The sequence below is a fragment of the Canis lupus genome, chromosome 38, assembly GCF_003254725.2.
Source record: "Canis lupus dingo isolate Sandy chromosome 38, ASM325472v2, whole genome shotgun sequence".
NCBI lineage: Eukaryota > Metazoa > Chordata > Mammalia > Carnivora > Canidae > Canis > Canis lupus.
The window spans coordinates 11,955,793-11,968,936 of NC_064280.1; the positions used below are offsets into that span (position 1 = coordinate 11,955,793).

Consider the following 13,144-nt stretch of genomic DNA (forward strand, 5'->3'; position numbering starts at 1 on the left):
AGTCTGCTCCTTGAGGAATCACCTTTACCTGTGAGGGTGCTGGTATTGAAAAGCTCAGACGTGGCTGAGGGCCTACGGGGTGAATGGGGGTCATCCTCACTGTAGGCTCGCAGAACGTACTTCTCAATTACTCCTCTCACCACAACAGGGTTCGTCCCAGGTCACCTCAATGCTATATCCGTTTACGCTGCGGACTCTTGAGGGAGTTGGCACACTTTGTGGAGCTGTGAAAGAATAAAAGAGAAAACAGGGAAAATGGCCGTTCTCAGAAGACTCTTGCTCCTATTCTTCACTTTTAATGGCCGCAGTAAATCAGACTCAACCATTAGCATAAATACAATTTATTAGAGTTGTAACTTTTCAGCATTGATTTAATATGACTGCACATCTTGAGCCATTCAGTTTAAGCGATATTTCAAAACCATCAAAACTCCATCGACATAACGTTCTTTCAAGTCTAGTCCAGGTTTTCCAAAAACATTTAATGTACCAGACATGTTTTAAACATCACTCATAAAGGAGGAGGTGGATGGTAGGCAGATAACAAGTTCAAACAATATAATGATGTACCCCTTTGAAGCGAGATAATTAGACTGTTATTATACATAGTGGTTTGACACTTTTATATCTTCAGTGTATTAGCCAAAAAATATCACAAATGTGATTGGATTGTACTTGAACGTCTGATCTAATTTTCCAAATTCAATTGTTTTTTCAAATTAATTTCGAAAAAGCGAAGTTCTCCCAGATATGATATACAGGATACATTCCTAATTGCATTTCAGGGGGTAGAGTAACTGGCGCCCTTGAGATCATACAAAATCACTTTCAGAGATACTCTCTTCAGAGCAGCTCAGAAATAACACAGAATGAGGAAGTTTAAGGGAATCGCAAAACCTCACTCACAAGCTGAGTCCCCTAATTTTAAAAATCCATAACCTTTAACTATTTATTAGATATTTCCACCGTTCTGATCAGTAACAACTTCATCACAGCCGACTGCTCTGGGAACACTGAGAAAAACCCAAGGAACTCCATGGCAGGATGATGGATGAGAGGCCGGCTCTCGCTGCCCGTGGACTCCTGAGCCCTGTCGATGGAGGATCACTCTGGTTTTCCCACATCAAATATCCTCCTTCTCTGACTTTACTGTTCAGACCAATAAAATAGGACAGCTTCAAGGGAAACAAAGTGAACACAGAGTGGGGGGAGACGTCCAGAGGCCGAGAACCACTGTCTGCGCTGTTAAAACACCACGGGCGCCTATGGAAAGCCCACAGGCCACGCAATCAAGATGCAAGCAAAGGGACAACGGGAGTGATGTTGATTTTATTAGTTCTGAAATGTGGTACAGGGCAAAGTACAGTGCCGTCTAACAGATGGCCTTCTCATAAGGGACAGAGCAAAACTGACTCAAAAATAATTAAATAGTGCAATTATTCTCCCACCCTTGGGAGCATGTAGCTGCTCAGTGTTGTGGTCAGATTGTAAATATGAATTTATGGCATAAGACTTTGTGGTCAGATCATTGCTATAAATTCAGGGCTCTATTTGCATACTTTCTCGGTGGTACTCAAAACGGGCACTCTTTAGCTAGGGAAGCAATGCACTTTCCAGACACCTATTTACATTGCTGACTTAGACTAAAAGCAAGCTTTAGAGGGTATTTGTTAATCAAGTCGAGGAGGTGCAAATAGGGGCAGAGGATGTGCCAGTGACAAATGAATATTTTATATCACAGCATTTTCCAAGTTCTGAAGTTGAAAAGGATTTTAAGGGACCGTTCGGCTCATTGTCTCTCCTGTAAATAGATGACAATTTAAAACATCCTTGGAAAGTGTCAGTTTGTCCACTTCTGGAAAATCTGTAGGCAAAGAGCTTTGAAAAGCCATTCTTAGCGGCCCATCTCTGTGTTTAGTTATCTTAGATTAAGATTTCTCAAAAGTTGTCTGTGTTAGTAGCCCCTGGTTAATAGTAAGTATGAGAGGGTATCTTGGTGAAAAACACACCTTTAGATAAGTGACCTGCTAAGGGTAAATTGCCTTCAAGAGACATAAATGATAGTCCTACGATATGTATTTGACTCTGACCAATGTTTGACTCCAAATGGCAAAAGGCTACTGATTCGCAAAACTTCTCAAGATGAATGGCTTCTTGTGAGGGTATCATGTAAAAAGATGTTGTGGTCACTGTGAGAAGTACAGAGCACTTATAATATCAGTTGTCTGAGATTCAATCTAATATAGTCTATCTCATGGTCTTCCCGCCCCCCCCCCGACCCCTCCAATTCAAGAAATTTAGACCAATCAGCAATTTCTATCCTGGGGGAGTCATTCTAAGATCCTAATAGTCACCACCATGGCAAACATCTGCCATGATGCCATAAAAGACACATCTGCTTCCAACCAGGGTACAGGTTTCAAATGTACCCTCTGTGGGAGACAGGCTAGAAGGTGCCACCCCCACCCAATGGTAATCAATCCTGACATTAGCTTCTTGGGTCCTATGCAATCTGCAAAGGTTATATATATATATATATTCCTATAGACACAAGCCTATCAAATCCTTAAGACAACTTGACCCTCCTTCCTTCTGCATTTGAAGACGAAAGAATCAAGCCTGAGTGAACCCTTATGAATAACTGAGAAGTCAAAACACCAACCTACTAAGCATTTTAACCATTAACTGTAACCTCCTAAGCATTTTACCCACTGACATTTGCAAACCAAGGCATGCTCTGCCATAAGATTACAGACACACTGCTTGCTTCAAGGTACTATAGTCTTTTCTTTTTCCTACATGCGTGAATATGTATGCACATACATGGGCATGTGTGTGCACATAGACATTTTAAGAGAAATAAGATTTACCTGCTCCTGGTGTGCGGCCCCGACTCCAATCGCTGTATACAGAACCTCCTTCGTGTGAGGCTACCACTCGATACAGGTATTCTTAAGTGGAAATAAGCAGCAGAAAGATTAAAATATTACTCATATAGACTAGCAGTGGGCTGGCAGGGAGGGAAGAGGCGACAAGTGGGAGACATGTAACATTTAATTTAGAGCACCTCCACATTACCTGTAAAAGGCTGGAGACCACTCTCGTAAACACTCTGCTCTTTTCCCCGGTAAACCAGGATGGAGTCATTTCCCCTGCAGTTAACATCGCTGTCAGTTGATAGGCATCCATCCAGATTGACTCTGACAGCACTGCTGGACACAGATGCCAAGTTAACGACAGCACCCCGTGCAAATTTAACATCCTTCATGCAACCACCGAAACCTAGCAAATAGTAAGGGATTAATATCACATAAAAGGCTTGAGTCATTAATTACCAATCATTTCTGTCCTCTGCAGCACTACGTTTTGATGAGGCATGGGGGTTGCTGTAGATACAATTTTTAAACTTTTGAGTCTCATTTGGGGAGATCCTTTACGCTTCCTTCTGCTTTTTACCAGGCTGAGTTGCCACGAAGAGGTATTACATTTATGTTATCTTGAAAAAATATATAAGGTGATCATTATAATTCAGCTGGATTATATGCAATTGAAAGTATTTATTATACTTCTTTAGGCCCACATTTTTTCATTCTGCTTAGTCTTATGAAATACAATTTAGGCAATTAGACATTATGGTAGAGGGGTAGCCATATGTCCCTCAATTCTGGAAAATTCAGTCACCTATATAAGTCATTGTTTTAGTGCCAAAAATAATATTTGAAGGGGCACAATTATTCAACAAGCTCACTGGGGGAAAATACCCTTTGAGGGTTATTATGCAAGACAGCAGGAGGGAGGATATAGTTTCAAAATACACTGGTATCTGGAGATACTGACATGAATTCTGTTAGAATCATTTTCTGAGTTGTAGAACTAAGTCCTGCTTAAATCAGCCTACAGAGGAGCTATCCCTATGCTCTACCATTTTCACGGAGTTCCATAATATTGACAATACACAATGATCACGGTCTTGTGTTCACATTAGCATGACAGGGAGCAAATCCCCTTCAGGTAATGGCAGCATCCGAGATTTCTCAGAATGCATATTTTACCCAGTTGACTTTAGAACCACCACAGTGCAGCACAGTTCTGGGAAGTTCACCAGGAAATGTGGAAGAAATAGATGAGGAGTTTGCACTGCTCTTTTGTTAGACGACCAGAGGTCATCCAGTCAACCAGGAAGTAGTGGTGGCTTTGGATTACATGCTATTTTGTGTAAACAGAGATCCGCTCAATGAGCGTTGGCAGCGCTCTGCGCAGGAAACTGCACACAGTTGTAAAAGAAGAGACAGACTGAGTTGAGATAATGTGCACACACACTCTTTCTGAACAGAATACTGTCAACTTTGAAAGGTCCAAACACAGGTTGAGCTCTTTTCAAGAGTAAAGCACATCAGCAGGAAGAGAAAATAAAACATAATGCAATGCCTAACAGGAAAATAAGCTAATAGTAACAACGAGCAAATTGTTCTCTTCAGCATTTATATGATGTCTTATTATGTCTTCTAACACATTAAGTTGCAGCCTATTTCCTTTCAAAATGTCTTTGCTTGTATTCACGTTCCTTTAGGCCCCACTGATCAGTACTGCTCGTCTATCTTGAACACATAAGTTGGGTGAGTTGAAATGAAAGCAATGAAGCTCAATATAAAAGCATATGCTTGAAAATTCAGAAGTTAGGGATTCTGATTTCTTTACCAGCAGCAATTTCCTGACAGCTTGGAGTTCAGTTACCTAACTTCTCCGTACTTACATTTTCGTAACAACGAAGTGTGAACAGTGGAAAGGCGGCTTTGGCAAACATCTGAACGTTGTTACAAGAAAAGCTCCATTATTGTGTAAAGGGCACAGAGCCTCAGATTTGCAAGATGGAAAGAGTCTTCCAGAGATAGATGGTGCTGATGGTTGACAGCAATGTAATTATACTTCATGCCACTGAACTGTACACTCAATGGCTAAGATGGTAAATTTTATGTATATTTCACTAATTCTAAAAATTTTTAATAAAAAAAAGAAATGACTTAAAAATTAATTCATGGGGTGAAATTTTAGATTTGGGAAAGGCCACTAGAGGTGGTCTTCCTTCATTCTGGAGATAAAGAGAAAGGTCCAGAGAGTCATTGGATACGGTTTCTAAGTATTAATCTTCCTTAGGAAGTAGTACTCTGACCTCAGGCCTTGGAGGTAAAGAATCCTGGGCTCTAGTGTGTGGTCCTCACTCTGCTATCTTAGCGCAGACAAAGTTTTGTCCAATTAAGTCACCATTCTTCCAACTCTGCACCAGAGTAATTTCCACCTGGACGTATTCTTCAATTACCTTCAAACTTTGGGAGGGGTGTTAGGACAGGAGGAGGGGAAAGGGCCTGTCTGTGGGAGAAATTAGAGATGCCTCCTTTGCTTGCTTTGGAGAATCAAAAATGACTCCCCACCTCAAGGCCCCTGAATAACTAAAAGGTGGTCCAGAACTCCACAGCTGATGAATCAGAAAAACAGTAGCCCTTCTGAGAGAGGCAGCCCAACATGGGGGCACTGGCCCATAGGAAGGCTGGCTTCCAGCCTCTACTCCTGCCTTCTCCACACAGGGCTTGGGTCAGAGCATAATCTGTGATCCCATGTGCCACCATCACCCCCACGCTGCAGGTAAGTGATAGTCCCCAGTAGGTAGTTCTAAGATAAATGCCCATGATCTGAGGTGACGCATCTTCAGCAAATTAGGTTGCCCAGCATTTCCAAACTACAGAGGAAAGTTAATTTGCATTGATTCAAAGGAAGATTACAATATTAGTGGATATGAAAAAAATAGCTCTAATATGACCACAAAATAGAGCCTCTGAAAAAAGGTGCTAATTAAGAAGCACAGAACATTTTAAGACCATTTGATAGTGGATTAAAAAAAATACAGTAAGTGCACATGATTAATTTTAATTGCAATTCACTACATACAGGCAGCACCCCCATATGGTGAATATTCTCCTGATCGCTGTATAAAACATGCAGTTACCATATAGATTAGTATCACTCAAAGCATCTGAGTCAGAATCGTAGGGAATAGGGTCATAAAATCTGCATTTTTAATAACCTTTCCAGGAGATTCCAATGTATCTTGAATAGTAATAATAATGACAGCTAATTTTATTGAGTTCTTACTATGTTCCAGTTTCTATACTTCCATATTTTATCAATTGTCTTGAGGACCACTGATAGGCATGATACTGCAATGATAAAAATTTAGTATTACCCATAAATAAAATATCTTTCAGTATCGTAGACTTCGTCACAATACAGATTAAATTATCCCTGTTGGGTTTATGTTGATATGTTAAACTTCTATGATGATCGTCTTATAATTTCAGTTAAAATTTGGCTAAAGCCAAGTCTCTATGCCCATCATAGTAATGGGTTTTTGTGTACTTTTAGAAGTATAATTGCACATACGCAGGGGATTTTTGTCCTAGATGTAAGTAGGATCAAGTAATCTTCCTCATATAAAGGGTTTTCAAGCTCTTTCTAACCTCAAAAACCTGAAAACCAGGAGAAGCTCTTATATGAATGTAATATTTTTAGCTGCTGTTACATCTTAAGTGCCTTGAAAATGTCATTACTGTCTTACACCCCAGATATTCATTAACTCCTTACTAGTACCCTTCTAAAAGTCTCCTTAGAGCTTGCCATATATTTTCTATTCAAAGGCATTTAAATCTTTATGTACTTACCAAATAGGCAAAGACTGCTTTGTGGAAATTTTAACCATTCGCTGTACATAGATTTTGAAATATGTAGAGAACATTTTCTACAGGGGGGCATGCTTCCTCACAACCTAGAAGTTTCTGTGCTTTCCCCAATTCACACAAAAGGAACACTGGCCAATGCCCATAAAAGAAAACACTTGACTCTAATAAGGAGAGTGGCTTTTGACAACCAGGCTGCCCAAGACAGAAAGGCTTGCTCTCTGCTTACTGGCTTCCTTACTGCTTACTGACCTTGGGAAAGTGCCTTTGCCCTTCAGTTTCCTCATCTGTAAAACGGGGATTTAAATGATCATATCAAACACATGGGCTTGGTAGGAAGTGCTGACCCACTTATTCTCATGGAAAGCTTTCAGAACCATGAATTCTGCACACAGAATGCACTCGGCTACTGTCAGCCTTTTTGAATTAATAATTTCTCTGATTATGTTCAAATTCATTATATGAGTTAAATGCTTGCTTTAGTTATAAGTCATGCACTCATGCACTTTTTCTTTCACTCATGGTTATTAATAATAAATGAAATATAGATTTTTTTCACCAGTATGTTTAAAATTCAACTACACCCAGCCTTTCATGTGCTTTGCTAGAGGAGAGCTCCATGGAAATGCAGAGACAATTAGCAGTTATGTCAGAAAAAAATCCCAGTGAATTTAATGCCATTTTCCTTAGCTGTACACACCAACCTAGTTTATGTTTTTCATCTGTGACTACAGATAATGATCAGTATCAGAAAGAACCAGAAAACACATGAGGAAATATATACATAAATTACAATTATATTTGCTGAAGATAAGTTGGGATAAGTATATTGATTATAATAGGTGTAAGGGCACACTCTTAATGGCAACCTATAGGACTATTTGAAGAAATATTCTATGATTTTTCTTTTAGAGCTTCAAAAAAAGGGATGGATAGATATTGCTTCCAGCCTGACTCTGCTGCTATATCTTAAAACACAGAACCACCAAAGCCTGGGAGGACCAGAGCTGTATTTACTTGAGAATTCCTCCAGATGGACTTTACCTTGTTCCAAACTCAGGTGTTTATAAGAGTCCTGCAGCTCCTGTGGGGTTCCTCCCACGTAGACTGGGGAATTCACCATCAGTGGCTGTGCTCTGGACTGTGACACACGTTCCCTCAGTTCATTCATGCTTGCTGCTATGAGGGAATCTTTCTTTTTAATAATCACTTTATTCCACTTTCCATCACAATAAGACATCCCGAGCCGTAGATCCACTTGTGTAAAGGTAAGACTGGTATTGAACCGGAAGCTCAATATTCCACTCTTCAGTTCTATCTGTATTTCACATTAAAAAAGAAAATAGGTATATAAAAAGACTGCAGAATGGCAGTTTGGGAGAGAGCAGAAGGTCAATTTCTTGAAGAAAAGCAACAAATTTCCCTGAAAGCACTCTATAAAAATGTTCCACTTTATTCTAAGCAGGACTGGAGTAACATATAATGGAGTATTTTGCAAGCTTGTAATTGACATGAAGAATGTTGTATTGAGTCAAACAGATTCATACCCAGTAATGATTATACAGTGTAATACAACAGAATGTAGGCAAAAAGTTTTATTTATTTTATTTATGTTTTTTTGCGGGGGGGTGCAACACAGGTAAAAGATAAGTGACTGAATGAAGAGAATAGTTTGAACTATGACTGTATTTTTACTTGAGTTTTTAGAAAATGAGAAAATACTACTTCATATATCAATTTAATTTGGGGGAAAAATATGACAAGACAATAAGAAAATGAAATGTCAAGCCTGATTAAGCTTATTTTAACTGCTTGGTGAACTCAATTTCAAATTTGTAAGATGGATTTTGATTCAATATTTCAGTTTTATTATTCTAAATCTCTAACGAAGGTAATTGCTTCTATGTGTATTCTTTTAGATTAAGGTGTCATTTTCTAATACGAATATATTTTACCCAAATTTTCATGGTAAAGGAAATGCCTCCATATGTTTCCCTTCAAAATGGGTACTTGAAATTATTTTATCTACTATGTTTTTATTTTGTTAGAACTCAAACTAGCAAAAATAAGATACTTAAAAAATTGAGATCAATCATGTCAAATAAGATTAAGCAATTCCAGATAAAAATTAAGACTTGTTCTATATAAATATCATTTTTGTGAAGCACATTGGATAAGCAGTCCTGTGTCTATTCACGCAATAAATATTGAGTTCCCCCACTATGTTCCATGAACCTGCTACTATAAGATCAACACTATTCCCAAGAATCACGTTGTCCAACAGCAGAGGCAAACACCTGGGAGTAATACCATAACCAAGAGAAGAATAAGTACAATGACAACAAAGAAAGCATATACATTTTATTCCCTGGGAACTGGGAAAGGTTTAAATTACAACTTTCGGAAATATGTAAGATCCATGAAGTATCCTTCGACACAGGGGGATCAGCACATTCAATGGCATGGGGACATGTATGAACTCATTAGATTTAGAAAACAAATACTAAATTAGGTAAGATAGAGGATACATATGGTGGAGGGAGGTTAGAAAGAGTCCTGTCAAGTATGTAGAAGCAAGGTTTCAGAGGATTTGAGTGATATGGAAAACATACATCTTTCATCTGTTTGACACCAAAGGTTATATTCTTTCCACTATTATCTTGTGCTGAAAGTTTACCCTTCCAGTCATAGGAAGTTCATACTGGAAATGAAAGCTGCCCTGGAACTGGAGAAATCTATTAGGGAATCACTACAATTGTGAGAAAAATGATGAGAACCATTGAAATACACATAACAGTAGTGAGGTCAGTGAAAACTCAAAGAAGTATTTTAAAAAGCAACTCAGCTTTTAAAGTCTCAGCAAGACCTGACAAATATCTGAATGTGTTAGATGAATAAAAAGTAAGTCAAGGATACCCATGCTCTTTCTTGCTTGGGTATGTTTGACTACCACCACGATATGAAAGCACTAGGAAAGGAAGACCTGATATAATCATTGTCAGTGAGGAATGAGGTCAATTTTAAACATACTGAGTTTGAGATGTCTAAAAACACCCAGAAGAAACATTTTTTGAGGCAGTTGAACATAAAGATCTAGGCCAGTAAAATAGAAAAGGTTCATGAGAAGATAAACAAGATCATCCAGTCAGTGTAAAAGCAGTCAAAAGAAAAGATGAGTGAGTATAGAGTCCTCAGCCAGACCAACACTTTAAGAGGAAGGTAGAGTAGATATAATTCTTTAAGTTGACAATGATCTTTTTGGAGAAACCATAAGGATTTAATAAAAATCAAGAGCAACTAGTATTTTGGAAAGTCAGCAGGGAAGAATATGTTAAGGAAAAAAAAAAGAAGATAGAGGAAGATCAGTTAAGATAAAGATAGAAAATTATCTACTAGACTAGAAAATGCAGGGGTCCCTGGCAACACTAAAACGTTTTGCAGTGGTAGGACTAGGAATCATATGTATAGTAGTTTTGAGGATTGGAGTGTGATATTAAAAAAAGTGGAACTAATCAGAGTAATTACCTTCAATGCAATAGACACTGAAAGGGAGGGAAGTACAAAGGAATAATTTTCAAAGTCAAAGGAAAAAAATTTAAAATAAATGAAGCTCAACCATTTTCTATGTTGAGGGAGAAGAGCCAATGGAGAACCTTGGAACTAACAAAAGGAGGATAATTTCAAGCACAAGCTCTTGCAGGAAAAGGGATAGAATCTAGAATAGAGTTAGAAATACTAACTTTGGTTGGAAACATGGTAATTAAGTATTTGTTCTCCTGGATCAGGAGAGGGTGAAACCAGACTGGACTCATCAAAAAAGCAGGAGGTCGAGAGTTTGGAAGATAAAGGGATTATGTTTCTTTCCATTCTAAGAATGAAACTCTCTGAAGACATTCAGGTTGTGGTGTTTTCCAGGGGTGACATTCTCTTTCTTTCATGTTCCACAACTAATCTGTGAACAAATCCTGTAAACAAGAAATACTGCTGAATGAAGGAATCAGAAGCCTCAAAACTCTGTCTTCATACTTATTTCAATTTTCCTATGGTGATCAGCAAAATGGCTGTTGAGACAGAAAAGCTAGGAAACTAGGCTGATTGACCCAGGGTTATGGCATTGAAGACACAAGTTGAGAGTATTGATGGAAAAATGGTTGAAAAGCTCTATTATGGTATCTGAGGTGGAGAGCAAGTAAATTAAACAGAAAGTGGTCTGATAGCCAATGGCTTCATCATCTTAGTGAACTCAGTAAGAGAGAGCAAGAGCTGAAAGCTTATGAGGATATATTTTGAGATTTAAGATTTTAGCAGTGAAAACTTTCTGAGTTAATCAAGTTCTAGAGGATAGCCATGTATATTGAAGCTACTTAAGATAATGGGAAGAATTCTTATTGAGAGATAATCTGGGAAAAGCCTAAGTCTTCAGATATGGAAGGGTAGAATGTAATTTCTAGGAACGTCTGCTTCCTTTATAGCTATTTTGGAAATACGAAAAGAAAGCCTAGCACACAGCAGATACTCAACATATATTTGTCTAAATGTTTTGATGCTTTAAGATTAATTTCATTAAAGCTTAAAGTTAATATTACTATTCAATATAGTGGAAATGTCTTATATTTCCTAAGTGAATGAATGGAGGAAGATGGAAGGTATAGTAGGATGTGTGACCCTCCAATAGTGGCAAGTGGTCTTTAAGAGGAAAGGCCTAAGGAAAATATCTTTGCATCCTCCCCAGAATTTATACACATATAGATGATTAAAGAATGCTTAGTGAGGGTCACTACAACATGAACTCATTCACAGGTTCACTCATTCTTTCATCCAACAGTGTTTACCAAACCCTTAATAAGCGCAAGAGGTAGGCACCTGTAAAGACAGCCAAAGTCCTGTATTCAGAGAGGTTACATTTCAGTGAGGGAGGCAAACAGTAAATAAGAGGACAAATAAATACTTTAAATAAGCTGAAATTTTAATAAATAATATGAACAGATATATTTCCACTTACCTGGTCAGCAAAATGGATATAATCTAGGAATGTACAAAATCAATGAAGTGAAAATATCTTAGAATCATAAAATCACTAAGACATGTGTTTTATTATCTATTTGCCTAGATATGAGCAATGAGGTTAAAGTGCTCATAATTTTCCCTTGATTCTATGTAAGTTCTTTAGAATAGCTTTTTAAAAAATTAACACTTTAATCACATACTAATTTTTGATAATGGTATCTGCCTGTCTGATGAAAAGCAAGTAAGAGCAATTACACTTGCCCCCTGTAGTTAGATAAATGTATAAAAATTTTCATAGCAGCTTTAGTTGCCATAGTAAAAACATGGAAACAACCAGTATGTCATTGACAGGAAAAGAGACAAATTACATAACCATGAAAATGTGTATCTACATGGAGAACACGAGTGACTCAGAAAAATGTTGAGTACAAGAAAACAATTGCCTAAAGGTAGAGTATGATGTAACTTTTATGAATGTCAAAAACAAGAATTTTTAGGCATTGATACATAGTGTTCAAACTATAACTACATGCCAGGGGAAAATAAACAGAAAATTCTGAGTATATATTAGCTCTAGAGAGATATAGGGAAATGGATTAGGAAAGGGCCTATAAGTAAAAGCAAAAAGTGATATTTTAGTTCTTGGGTTGGGTGGTAGGTTCATGAGTATTCACTGTACATTTATACCTTTATGTATATGTGTATAACATGAAATATTATATATTTATTATAAGAGTACCTGGGTGACTCAGTCAGTTAAGCATTGATTTGACTCAGGTCATGATATCATGGGTCCTGAGATTAAGCCCTGTGCCAGGCTCTGCACTTAGCGGGAAGTCTGATTGAAGATTCTCTGCCTCCGCCCCTTCCCCAACTCATGCACATCCTCTCTCTCTTAAATAAATAAATATTTAAAAATATATATATATATATGGAAATCAAATGGGATTTTCTTAATTCCTCATAACTACTCTGTTTTGCTAAAATTATAATTACAATTTCCACAGGAACAATGGTCATTTAAAAAAAACTCATGATTCCAAAGCACAAAATGTTTCACAGGATTCTAAAACTAAAAATGACTTAGGGAAGAAAATGAAAACAAAAGTGAATTTCAAAAGAAATCCCAACCTAGCATAATATTAATACATAATATTAACACATAATCCCAATTTTCCTTATTTATTTTAAAGTTATATCTGATATTTTAAAGTAAATTTAACTAAATAAGTTAACATACAGCAAGAAAATCAGGTCCATCTTTGTTGTAAACGAAAAGAAGCAATCCATTCAATTGGTCAGTTCTGAACTTGAAGGAAATCTCAAAATCCATTCCGCCATGAAATATGTATGGATGGAGTTCCAGGAACCCTTTAAAGAAAAGAACATGTGCATTTCAGCATGCGCAA

The 13,144-nt window shown here is 37.5% G+C and overlaps 1 protein-coding gene across 1 annotated transcript in view; it reads right to left on the reverse strand.

The window, feature by feature from the left end:
* USH2A (usherin) overlaps positions 1 to 13,144 on the reverse strand; it is a 686,658-nt gene that overhangs the window by 400,020 nt on the left and 273,494 nt on the right. The window contains 6 exon segments of the mRNA XM_025420646.3: positions 29 to 143; positions 145 to 224; positions 2,871 to 2,951; positions 3,079 to 3,282; positions 7,773 to 8,046; positions 12,976 to 13,106. Of these exon segments, the coding sequence (XP_025276431.3) occupies positions 29 to 143; positions 145 to 224; positions 2,871 to 2,951; positions 3,079 to 3,282; positions 7,773 to 8,046; positions 12,976 to 13,106 (885 nt within the window).